This window comes from Haliotis rubra, unplaced genomic scaffold (assembly GCF_003918875.1).
Source record: "Haliotis rubra isolate DU_JTF1 unplaced genomic scaffold, ASM391887v1 Scf737, whole genome shotgun sequence".
NCBI lineage: Eukaryota > Metazoa > Mollusca > Gastropoda > Lepetellida > Haliotidae > Haliotis > Haliotis rubra.
Window position 1 is genome coordinate 510,955 of NW_025767454.1, and position 13,543 is coordinate 524,497.

The 13,543-nt window shown below is 39.8% G+C and overlaps 2 protein-coding genes across 2 annotated transcripts; both read left to right on the plus strand.

Moving 5' to 3' along the window:
- The first annotated feature begins 3,469 nt into the window (after positions 1-3,469).
- Positions 3,470-12,507, plus strand: LOC124259786 (apolipoprotein L1-like). Its single transcript, XM_046693993.1, has 4 exons — positions 3,470-3,530; positions 6,782-7,494; positions 7,752-8,002; positions 12,406-12,507. Exons 1-4 carry the CDS (start codon positions 3,523-3,525, stop codon positions 12,505-12,507), a joined length of 1,074 nt encoding a protein of 357 aa, XP_046549949.1. The 5' UTR covers positions 3,470-3,522.
- A 97-nt stretch (positions 12,508-12,604) lies between these two features.
- LOC124259787 lies at positions 12,605-13,324 on the plus strand. Its single transcript, XM_046693994.1, has 2 exons — positions 12,605-12,995; positions 13,146-13,324. Exons 1-2 carry the CDS (start codon positions 12,605-12,607, stop codon positions 13,322-13,324), a joined length of 570 nt encoding a protein of 189 aa, XP_046549950.1.
- The last annotated feature ends 219 nt before the right edge of the window (positions 13,325-13,543 follow it).

Consider the following 13,543-nt stretch of genomic DNA (forward strand, 5'->3'; position numbering starts at 1 on the left):
ATTAATGGGCTGACAAGTCAATTTACAATGCGGTAGCGATAAGGATGTACAGTAGTGATTAAAAATACAGCTTAGCGTCATATATATATTACAATAAGGTCTCACATGTCTTGAGTACATAGTTTTGGACTCTATAAATATTTGGACGATGGCTGTCCTGAATTAGTCACTATAACAACACTGTTACCAAACAGAGGTTATGAAACGGGCGTGTTCTATTTACATACTTGTAGGATATTCCACGAGCTTCAAATACATGCCATTTTTTATGTGCGTTGTGGAATATATGGCATCAGCCTGGCTGTACTCTTGCCAAGACATTGGTTATTACTGGAAGGATAGTCGTACAGATGGACTGGGTCGTGTTGATTCTTGTCATACAGATATAGTGGGTAGAAAGAAGCCGTTCAGATGGAGGGAGCAGAATGAAGCCGTACAGAATGCAGTTACCTCTTGTCGTACAGATGGAAGGGGCAGACTGTCAAGGCCATGTGTACGATCACAAGATCGTCCCTCATGAGAACAGAATTGGAAACCATCTCCAACTGACGTCATTACACAAATCTGCCCGGAACATGCCCGAATTCCTACCGAAATTCGGATCACTAGACAGGAAGAGAATATTACCATTTATGCCATGAAATAGGCTGCTACCCAGGGCTTCCTGCGGTCTACGCAGCACCGCTGTCATAACCAAACCAAATGCATCGAACCCTAACATATCACACATCGTATTTAACAAATTACATTTTCATCATTCTTTCAATTTTAGCATTCCACGCGAAATCTGGAGTTGAGCCAAAAGCCACTCCATTTCCTCCCTGGACAGTGAAAGAAGAACACGTGGCGCAAGAGTAATGGCAAGTTTTCCCTCTTATTTGCATAATTTGGCAAGTATATCAGGTTTTGCAATTTGGCAGACGGGTCTAGAAAGTTACAGATCTTTCTGTAATAGCTTGACATCCTCTCTATTTATTACAAGTGCGCGTTTGACGAGGGCACCCTCCTGAGTGTCGAAAGAAAATGATCGTTTCAACACGAAATATGACATCCTCATCAGCAGACACACCTGTTTTGTTGTGTTGAAACGATCATTTTGCGCGATCTTGTTTCGATACTCCGGAGGATGCCCTCGCTAAACGTGCAATTGCATTGAATACAGAGGCTGTCAAGCAATTACAGAAAGATCTTACACTTTCTAGATCCTTCTGCCAAATTTCAAAATCTGATATTATGCGAAACAATGCTCTTGCGCAACATGTTCTTCTTTCACTGTTCTTTCACTGTTTCGCGTGGACAGCGCTACCACCCTGTGAATAAATTACTCCCATTTCAGGAGAAACAGTCCGTTGAAAAAGAGATAACAGTCACGTGACAACTTGTGGCATTGTGGCAATATTGGTGTGTTACGTCATCAATGTTCCGAAATGTTACCATGGTTGAGTGAGTTTAACGACTCTACAGTATCGACATTTCATTTATGTCACTGTTTGTCTGTTTGATGGGGGAGGAAAACCCGATGTGATTCAGCCCATGGAGGTTTACCTGTTTAGTTCGGAGAAACCGAGGATCACAGGTTCCTGGCTCACTTGACTTTAAGTATGACCATGAATACTTATACAACTACAGTGTTGGCTTTAGTAATGGAGACTCCGATGGAAGATGTGATGTGATGTGATGTGATGTGATGTGAGGTGATGTGCGGTGATGTGATGTGATGTGATGTGATGTGATGTGATGTGATGTGATGTGTGATGTGATGTGATGTGATGTGATGTGAGGTGAGGTGATGTAATGTGATGTGATGTGATGTGAGGTGAGGTGAGGCGAGGTGAGGCGAGGTGAGGTGAGGTGAGGTGAGGTGAGGTCATGTGAGGTGAGGTGATGTGATGTGATGTGTGATGTGATGTGATGTGATGTGATGTGATGTGATGTGAGGTGAGGTGAGGTGAGGTGAGGTGAGGTGAGGTGAGGTGAGGTGAGGCGATATGATGCGAGGCGATGCGATGCGATGCGATGCGATGCGATGCGATTCGATTCGATGCGATGCGATGCAGGGTGATGTGATGTGATGTGATGTGAGGTGAGGTGAGGTGAGGTCATGTGACGTGATTTGAGGTGAGGTCATGTGAGGTCATGTGATGTGATGTGATGTGAGGTCATGTGATGTGATGTGATGTGAGGTCATGTGAGGTGATGTGAGGTGAGGTGATGTGATGTGATGTGAGGTGAGGTGAGGTGAGGTGAGGTGAGGTAGAGGTGAGTGAGTGAGTTTGGTTTTACGCCGCTTTTAGCAATATTCCAGCAATATGTCCGGCGGGGGACACCATTGTACTCATGTGGGGAATCGAATCAGCGTGACGAGCGAACGCTTTAACCACTAGGGTACCCAAACGCCCATGAGGCGTGTGTGTGTAGGAGTTGCTGCTTTAACTGGTTTAGGCAGCTCGCTCACTGAGATACCATGTCGCACGTTACACGAATTCCCTGCTCAACCACACCACTCCGAGACGACCAATCTGTGTTTCTCTCCTTAATGCAGACTGCCAGGAATGGTAATAAAGTACCATCTTATTACGTCTTTTTGTATGACGGACCAGAGATTCTAAAACACCACCTTCCGCTCTCGTGGCAGATGCTTCATCGTCCCGATCGAATCTGCGACAAGCCGTGAACACTCAGAATATCCCTCTACAGCTATGGTGACTGGTTGAACGTCCTGATTGGGAGCTAGACAGCTACTGTCTCATACTAAAACATGCCGAAAATATTCTAATGTCATAGTTTATTCTGTAACAATCATTTAGTGTTCAAAACCTGAGGCAGAATTAGTTTCAAACCAATAATCCGTACCAGAATAACACTTGATAAGTCTTAGTCTGAGGGAGAGGCTTGACTTTCACGCCATGCTTTGCATTATTTGAAGAGTGAGTGAGTGAGTGAGTGAGTGAGTGAGTGAGTGAGTGAGTGAGTTAGTAAGTGACTGAGTTTAGTTTTACGACGCACTCAGCAATATTCCAGCTATATGGTGGCGGTCTGTAAATAATCGAGTCTGTCTGGACCAATCCAGACAACCCAGTGATCAACAGCATGAGCATCGATCTGCGCAACTGGGGACCGATGACATGTGTCAACCAAGTCAGCGAGCCTGACCACCCGATCCCGTTAGTCGCCTCTTACGACAAGCATGGGTTACTGAAGATCAATATTCTAACCTGGACCTTCACGGGTATATTTGTAGACGGAGGAAGGCCACAAGATGACTGGCAATATAATTGAACCTGAGTCTTTGATATGTCGAAGAAAAAGCTTCTCATTTTGCGGGTGTGTCGAACATCGAATAATTCGATGTATGTACGCAAGACCTTGCAGCTCTGACACAGCTGTGTCGTACTGAATGTGACTCAGATCATATCGTGCGCATAAAAGGCATGCGCAATACAAATTTCCCCTAATGCGTTTCCGTAGTATTTTCCTGTTCGTACTTGAGCTATAGATGCCTCGCCTTCAAGCTGGGCCACAATGTACAGGTACGTAGATTGATGATATTTCAGTCTAAACGTTTTGTGAATTACATTATTGTGGCGTTGTTTACCTGATTTGTGATTGTTTGATGTTAATGCCGCATTCGGGAGTTTTGTTTACATATCCAAATATGCAAATATCCAGCTTGTGCCCTTTCTCACTGGAACAAAGGAATTGAAGTTTCGGTTTCACATGATGATCACTGAGAGAGTGATGAATTGTTTTGTCCTTACTTCAGTTTTGAACACAACTTGCCTAAAATATATTACTGACTAAATAAATGCATCACGAAATCCATCAAAATGGCTTCTGATAAATGCAACATCTGGTTTGAATTTCTAGTTATTGAATATTATATACCACACCTTCACAGTGGGCACCTGCATCAATCTATACAGACACAACATACACAATTAGCTAAACCATCGCGACAAACTACCCGGTACCTTTTAGTCGGCATTAACAGGAATTGATAATATTCTTTAATGTGCGTTTGCACAAATTGAATGATTGACTTAAAATCGTAAAAGTTTGTGACGACTTATTTAGCCCGTCATGGTACCAGGTCAAAGTGATCTGTGTATAAATAGTATACGCTTTACAGTCCGGACAAATGAGTCGTTCCCAGTCGAGTCCACAATAGACAGATTCCACTGTAATATAACGCCATTTAATAGAGAGGAAACATTCGGTGGAAGCAGGTAATAAAATACAAAGGCGAAAAACTCGCCCAAACATAAGAACATGCACCAGACCTCTGTTTGAAACACGCTTCCCTAGGAATGTTTAATATCACAAGAGTGTTGTTGTGGTGAATGGCTATTTTAGCAAATTTTCTCAAGTCCCAAAGGTAATAGCGACGGGAACATTTGTCTGTCATCCTTCAACAACATCGGTTCGATGACACTACAGGCACAATGCAACGATTCCCTTCCTCTGTTACTATCAATGTTTGTAGATATATTTGTACACATAAAGTATTTGGGTAAACAATCTTTTACTTTTTGTAAACTAATACACATATAATTTCTGATATATATGTACTAACCTCCAAATGACGCATCTTACAAATACAATAAGATACCATTTTAATCATAAAACAGGCATTTTGAAAAGAAACCACAATACGAGCACACACTTGCTTAATAAACTCAAGTATTTCATTCATTTAAACACACACCTCTCTTTGCCTATCTATTTTCCACTCGTTTTTCCGAACTTCGTCGTATTGTATAAAGTCATTGTTTAAAACATTATTTTGTTTCCGCGTGTGATGTATTGGTTTCAAGCAAAACACATCCTCTTTCATGAACAAAATGCTCCCATGAAGGAATTGATCCTTTCCCATTGTATGAAATATTGCCACAGCTGCGGTTGTACAATAAATGTCCGCATCTGCCGGGGCACTCGTGACTTGTGACTTCCCGTCGTTGTTTGTTACACTTGGATATAAAGATCAATGATTGAAGCAGGTAGAAACCAAAACGTACCAGCCCCAGAATGTTTGTATCCCGTATGCATTGTACCAAGATAGGAAAATGAATATTTCATGTTTGAATGTCCATTTTATAATAATTTAAGATGTGTAATTTTACCTGGATATTTCTGGGGAAAAACATACATCAAATCAACTGTTTCATACTGCCATGCCAAGTACACATTTCCTGGTTTGTAGAAACGCACTAATTTTGTGGCCGTTTAAAGTCATGATATATTTATACCTCTAACAGAACTATGTTCATGCATTGTCTGTGCATTAATAATGTTTTCTTTTTAACAATGTCATGTGGTCTTATTACGGAAATAAACAGACAGCAGCTTATAAAAATAGTAATATATATGAGGATGATACGATGTAAAGATATAGAGATTTACAGCTACTAGCATATACGATAATAGGATACACAGATATTAAGACAAACGAACATTATGATTTTAGGGCTGCTGGAACTAGAACAAACACTATATGCTACGATATAATGATAGAAGGATATAAAGTTACAAGGATATAAATATACTGAAAAGCAGGATATAAAAGGAGGACAAACAGATGCTTTGATCGGGATGTGCTGATGCTAAAATTTGAATTGCATGAGGATATACATGGGTAGAAGCTTAAACATAAAGTTTGATATAGGGAAATTGTGGCATAATGATACGAGAATTACTCAACACTAAGATATAGATGGGTCGATATATCATAAACCAAGATATAAGGCTACTAGGAAAATAGATCTTAGAACAAACAGATACAGAAATATAAGGACAGTAGGATTAAGTGAATAACAGATACTAGGTTGACACCAGGGTATAGGATGCAGGATATAACATATTAGTGTAGAGGCCATAACATTTCCGAGTCCCGTGCTGGGATTCGAACCACGGACCTTCTGATCAGAAGTCGGACTTCTTGTCCACATGACCAAAGAGGTTAACACCGTCAGCAAGCTGACGAGGTAAGGATGTCATCTGTGGGATGACTCCACGCCATATACCAGGATATTAGGATGGTAGAGGTAGGTGATACTAGGTTATATTGATACTAGCATGTAACATATTAGGATAAATGTATTCTTGGATATAAGGGTAGTAGGAGTCGATGATATTAGGGTAAAGAGAATACTAGGATGCAGCATATTAGGCTAAATATATTCTTGGATATAAGGGTAGAAGGATTGATACCAAGATACAGGAGACATATAACATATTTGGATAAGTATATACTAGGATGTAAGGATATTTGGATGTAAAGATACTTGGAGATATCAGTGATATGTGATAAATATATATGTATATGCAAACTATAATAAACAGAAAATATGATCGCAGGGTATAAAAATACAAGGAACTAAGAATAGTAGGATTTAAAGATACCGTTGTATAACGATAGTGGGATAAACATACTCTGTGATATCAGGATAGCCTGATTTAGAGATAGTGGTATATAACAATACCAGAATATACTAGGATGTAATGATAATAGGACAGAAAACTAAAGGAAGTAGGATATCGAGATATAGGGACATAAATGTAAAGTATACCAGAATATAAGGATTACAAGGCTTAGTAATGATAGCAGAATATGTACTAAGATATAAGGATATCATCATAAGTAATACGGATATCAGCATTATAGGCTGTAAGGATCCTAGGCTAAGGAGTGTTTGAGATACTTGGTTATACTGATACCAGGATACAAGGTGCTAAGATATAGGGATATGCAATATACAATATCATGTTGATATCTATTCCAAAGGAAAATGGAAGTCTCTCCAGCTATGACTGTTGAAGAATATGAGTGCAAGATACAGCTGGCCATAGCGGAAGTCAACACACAGAATGATAAAACTGTGAAAAGTCTTTATGATATGGCTGATGAACTGGACAAAGCACAGCGGAAAATGAACATAGCTAAAACCAGTTTTGCATCTGGAGGCATTGTTGGAGCAGCACTTACTATAGCAGGGATTGCTTGTGCCCCAGCTACCTTTGGTGCCTCTCTGGGGTTGACCATTGCAGGACTGACTCTTGGAGTAACCAGCGGGGTCGGCGGAGTGAGCACTGAATTGGCAAATAAAATTATTAATGACAAAGTTTTGGGAAAAGCTCAACAGGAAGCTAACATTTATCACGAAAAGGGTCAGTCTTTGCTTCTATTAATGGACAATATGAGAAAACAGTACGGAAGTAAGTTTAAAACGTTTTTAATGGATAAAGTGAAAGGAAAGCTGAAACCCAAACTTTTAGAAACGATATCGAGTCATGGAACAACGGCTGTCAAAATCATTGAAAAAATCAGCAAAACTGGTACAAAAGGACTTAAAGGCGGTGGCATTGCGCTATGCGCGCTGACTATCCCTTTAAATGTACATGCCATAGTTGCAAACAGCATCAAAATTCATAAGAACACACCATCTGGCACTGCAGAAGAAATTCGGAGAATTGCAGAGGAGTTAAAGGACAGAGAAGGTATGAAAATACACTTGGTTATATTATGATTGCACACATTTTTACCTTGGTCATATGGTTTAACTATTATTACATTCTCGAAGAGACTTGAAAATGTATGTTATCAATGTAACGGGACTGTACCCAATTTGAATATACAGTAAAAAACTGTTTACTCTGATCTTGTGAAATCAAGTAACAAATTAGTTTGCAGGAATATATTAAAAATATTCGAGTTTATTGGATTCATGGGTTAAGACGCCATACACATGTTTCAGCTGCGTCTGTTGAAGTTCAAAAACTGAGGAGAAGAGTTGAAGAGATGGAGAGGAGCCAGGAGAAACACTGTCAGGCTTGGGATGAGGCAAAGAAGAAGATTGAAGAAGACATCACTGAGGAAATGGAAACTATTGCCATAGAGATGGAGAGGAGCCAGGAGAAACACTGTCAGGCTTGGGATGAGGCAAAGAAGAAGATTGAAGAAGACATCACTGAGGAAATGGAAACTATTGCCATAGAATATGAATACGTGAGAAGAGTGTTCCTAAGATCAAAGCGGTTCGCTCTTATTGTTGAAGCCATTTTAACCGCAGTTATATCAGTTTTCATTGCGTTCAGCTCTGGAGATGAAGGATGGCTGCCTTATTTTGGAAAGTATGCCTTAGTCATGTACGACGTGTTTCTGTTAAGTTTCGAACTTTTCCCGCTACTCTATGGATATAACTGTTTGTTCCGCGCAAAAGCGATATGGAAACAACAGACGTATGCTATTGAGAATGTGATAGCCCTACACCCAGGAACACCCTCGCGTGGAAACCAGCCAGGGGCAACGTGGACAGCCCTCCCGAGTAATGCCAGACGTACTTTTGATGAGAATTTTTTTATTTCAAATCAAAATCTTTTTGGACTGTTTTTTATTATATTGAAATGTATGCTAACCATGTATATCCTGTTTGGGTCTTATCACAATGTTCCCGAGGAGGGCCTTCCTGCTCAGTATGATATGTATAAGCCTGACACCTCTCTGATGATTGGCCTTCTCTTTCCCTTGTCTGTAATTCCAATAGAGTCTAGTGATGTTTGGAGTCCTGATTTGTACATATTGTCCTTGGCAATGACTATCTTTATGCTTGTGAAATCTTATAAGGATTCGAACGATGATCTGTCTGACGCTGCGATAGAAATCCAACATCTTCCTGTTGAGTTTAAAGCCAGACTCAGGGAATTGATGAAACAAATGTAGACATGTTTCTAGTTTTGTGAAGGATATAAACAGGAATAGAACACGTTTTACATTTTGTTTAGGGTATATAATGGTAATATACTCATAATGAAGAGAATATACAAAATATTCCGTTTTTTACTATATACTTACCGTACTTACTTAATTCAAATCCTTAATTCGAAAACTCGTATCATAATGTATTTGTGATGTTCTCCCAAAAACATCTCTGGGCACATCTGCGTCCAAAATGTATCTGCATTTTTAATCATCTGAAGGCTCCAAGATGTGTGTGAAGCATCCTTGACTCGGGACTCGGGACATAAACTTGATATATATATAATCGTGAAATAATTTTGCTTTGTCACTCGCTAAAGCACGTGACAAAGCATAATTATTTCAGTCGGGACATAAACTTGATATGAAAGGGGAAGCTCGTTTGATATCCTATAATTCAGTAACCCATGCTTGTCGTAAGAAGCGACTAACGGGATTGGGAGGTCAGTCTTGGTCAGACTTGGGGGACACATGTCATCACATCCCAATTGCGTAGATCGATGCTCATGCTGTTGTTCACTGGATTGCCTGATCCATACTCGATTATTTACTGACTGCCGCCATATGGCTGGAATACTGCAGAATGCGGCGTTAAACAACAATCAATCAATTAGTCAGACTAAAACATGACAAGAAACACAATTATGTACACATTCATTTAACAATCTAACAACCTACTTCGGTTGTCAGTCAAGACGCGATGAGGTAATTTTACGATGTCGTATTGGTCACAGTCAGTTCACTCATGACTATCTGCTGAAAACGGATGGAGATGGGCTTCCTGTGCGTATCTCTTGCGATGAAGTGTTCACCATCAAGCATAATATGCTTGTGTGTGTGGACCTTTCAAAAAGGGACTTATTATGAAACATAATCTGAAAGATCTGTTTTCCCGCGTGACGTGTACCATCAATTGTAACTTTGTAATGTGAATGACGGATTACTTGTTTTTAAACTTGGTGCTATAACATTTTCTGTTGTAAATAATAACGTAATGAATAAATATGTTTTTGAAAAGCCCAACTCATTTGAGCATTGTACTTAAAATATTTATGTGTGCAGACTTGGTCTCGTCGCTGTATGGGTGGGATGATGCCGATGCGGCGTAAAACTCAACTCAACTCAGCACATTCATTCTCAGTTGTATTTCAAACCATGAATCGGAATAACTTCATTCCTGATAATGAAAGTAAACATCTTTGATGATGATTCAACTGGTAATGGCTTCCACCTCTTGGAGACAACTTCAAATGTATAACAGTAGAATCCACCGATTAATTGTCGCAAACAGTCATAGGAACACGTTCTTCATTGTTAGAATGTCTTCCAAAGTAACTTAGAACTGCTGATTTACTCGAATTGCCTGCCAATCCAGAATGTCATATTTATGTACCTGCAACACTAACAAAGATATTAAATATGTCAAAGAAGCTTAAACTTGTTCTCGTCACTATATGGCTGGAAATGCCGATGTGACGTAAATCCAAGCTCAACTCAACGTTATCTATACGTTAATCACTATTATGATAGTATACCCTTCATTTGTACTGCTTTCGAACTATCACCACCCTGTATGTATGTAACGCACATGGTCTGTGGCCTTTGTACTGAATAATCTTCTTCTTTGTGTCATGAGCCGAAATTTGACACTTGCTGAGAGACATCACTATGATCTAATAACCACCCTGTATGTATGTAACGCACATGGCCTGTGGCCTTTGTACTGAATAATCTTCTTCTTTGTGTCATGAAGCCGAAGTTTGACACTTGCTGAGAGACATCACTATGATCTAATAACCACCCTGTATGTATGTAACGCACATGGCCTGTGGCCTTTGTACTGAATAATCTTCTTCTTTGTGTCATGAAGCCGAAGTTTGACACTTGCTGAGAGACATCACTATGATCTAATAACCACCCCACCTTTCCATGTTCTCTCTCAAGATGTGTTTTCTTACATTATTTGGTCTTTGCTATCTTGTGGCGGTGAGTTATATCATATTCATGCTTCACATACATCGATTGTTATTTAATATTGGGAGAGCTTATTTTAAATCTCAAGCTATGTCCGTGAAGCATGAATATATATATTCATATTCATATATATGTCTATCAAATTGTATTACATGCCAATTTAGACAACAATATAGACGATCCTAAGTGAATACGGTGATCTGAAGGGAATTCCATATTACAGGGCTGCCGGATTTTGAACTTCACTAATTTTCAAGAACTTTTAACAGACGGTCAAAAGATGAGTCCCAAATAAAGTTTCTCAAAACATTATAGTTGTTAAATGGAAGATATTTTGAGTCAAATATTATTCTTGTTGTGTTTCGGAGTGATACTCGGGTCACGGTAACCTAACTGCGGAAGTTTCAATAGTAACGTTTAGAGTTGGAACCGTCAGGGGAAAGGTTTATAATAAACATAGAACGTCGTGATACCGCATTTGGACCTTATGTATTGAACGTGGTATTTCTCTCCCACTATAACATCTTCGGTCTTCAGACTCATTCTTTCTCTCGCACCATGATACCTCTAATGAAATGGACGGTTTGCCCCTAAACAAGTAGGACAAACCTAGTGCCAGGCCATATCGCGATGATGTTTCCGGGCGACATAGATATGGCCCGAATCATCCACCATAGTAAAAGGAGGAATCTGTGTCGATGGGACAACCACAAGCTATCAATTTCCTTATGTGAGTAACGCTGCCTGTAACTCAACACTCAGACAAAACACTCATTCCAGGCAAGCGGAGAGCATTATCTGGTACGTGTCTGTGTTTATCTGACTACTATACTCTGGGCTTGAATAGCTGGCCATTACCTATTCACCTCATGTCACTTTGTGACAGGTTGGCTGGCAAATAGGAGATGAATACATTTACATTGAAATTTGTGATTGTATTTGTAAGCGACTGTTTCATTAATTCCGGTAAAAAATCTACAGCTAACGCAGCTCAACATTCTGTCAAGAGCAAATCTCTGTGTATGTGTGTGTGTGTGTGTGATTCTTATCCAGGGCACGTAGGCGTTGATTTTCAGCAAGTCTTGGCATTACCTACATGCTTAAATCTCTAGTTAAACAAAAGTGTTTCATGAGTAACTGATAGCTGAACAATCATTTTGAGTTGTTCACATTAAAATTATACATTCACACGTAAACATCATGCTCCCAGCCAGCATGCCAACATCTAAATCCAACTGTGAATTGCGACCTTCATGTCCAGGGGTTTTCAAAACGAATCTGTTTTGAAATATGCATCAATTAATTGATTAATTTAGAAAAACATCCCGTATTCTTTAAACTGTATATAAAGCAGTTAGTTTTAGTGGGTATTTATTGACGTTTATTAGTTGTTACTGCAATAATAGTATATATTCGTATGTAAGCATTTATATTTCATAGATGTATGTCTGTCCATACATACCCTGTATGTTCATATTTATTCCAAAGGAAAATGGCGGTCTCTCCAGCCATGACTGTTGACGAATATGAGGACAAAATACAGCTGGCAATAGCGGAAGTCAACACACAGAATGATAAAACTGTGAAAAGTCTTTATGATTTGGCTGATGAACTGGACAAAGCACAGCGGAAAATGAACATAGCTAAAACCAGTTTTGCATCTGGAGGCATTGTTGCAGCAGCACTCTGCTATAGCAGGGATTGCTTGTGCCCCAGCCACCTTTGGTGCTTCTCTTGGGTTGACCATTGCTGGGGTGACTCTTGGAGTGACCAGCGGGTAGGGGGATTATGCACAGAGGTTGCAGATAAAATCATTAATACCAAGACCTTAAGAAAAGCCCAGAAAGAAGCCAAAGTGTTTCATGAAAGAGGAAGGATATGCTGTATCTGATGGACAACATGGAAGGAAGACATACAAGCAAGTTCAAAACATTTTTCGCTAATACGGTGAAGAGATTGCTGATACCAAATCTGTTTGAATCAATACTGAACCGTCTTAAGGGCAAACCGTCCAAAAGTAGTGATGGTGCTGAACCAGTTAAGTTTGGGGCCCGTGTTGGGGCTACGTTAGGTACAGCCAAAGTCGCCACAGAGTTTGTAGAAACGGGACTAAAAGGAGTGAAAGCTGCAGGTGTGGTGATGAATTTGCTGACTGTGCCGCTAGATATTCATACAATAGTCACAAACAGCATCAAAATTCACAAGAAAACTCCGTCCCAAACTGCAGAAGAAATTCGGAGGATAGCGGATAATTTAAAAGGAAAAGAGGGTAAGTGTACGATCCTAATTACCTCGTTTCAAATGCATGGCTTAACAAACGAAACAATGTATCTCACTGGCAAATATTTAGAAAGTCTATTATTTGTAAACAAATTGTCCACAACATCACTTTTGTACTAACTTACCTTTACTAACTCAGTTTCAGAGCCGTCTGACGAAGTGCTGAAGCTAAGGAAGAGAATTGAAGACATGACGAGAGAACAAGAGAAACATTCCCAGACCTGGGAGGAGTCGAAAGAAACGATTTCAGAAGACATCAGTGTTGAAATGGAAATTATTTCCATGGAGTATGAATATGTCAGGCAGGGGTTTTGTTGAGGTCAAAATGGTTCACCCTTCTTGTGGAGGCTGTGATAGCTTCAGTAGTTTCCCTGCTTACAGTTTGTTTATTTTCGAAGGTGGAGGTGGGTACGTGCCATTGCACATGGAACCTTAGTGTTGTACAACGTCCTTCTGCTTGTCTTCGAACTTTTGCCCCTCATCTATAAGTACTACTGTGTATACAGAGCGAAGTCAGTATTGAGACAACACATATGC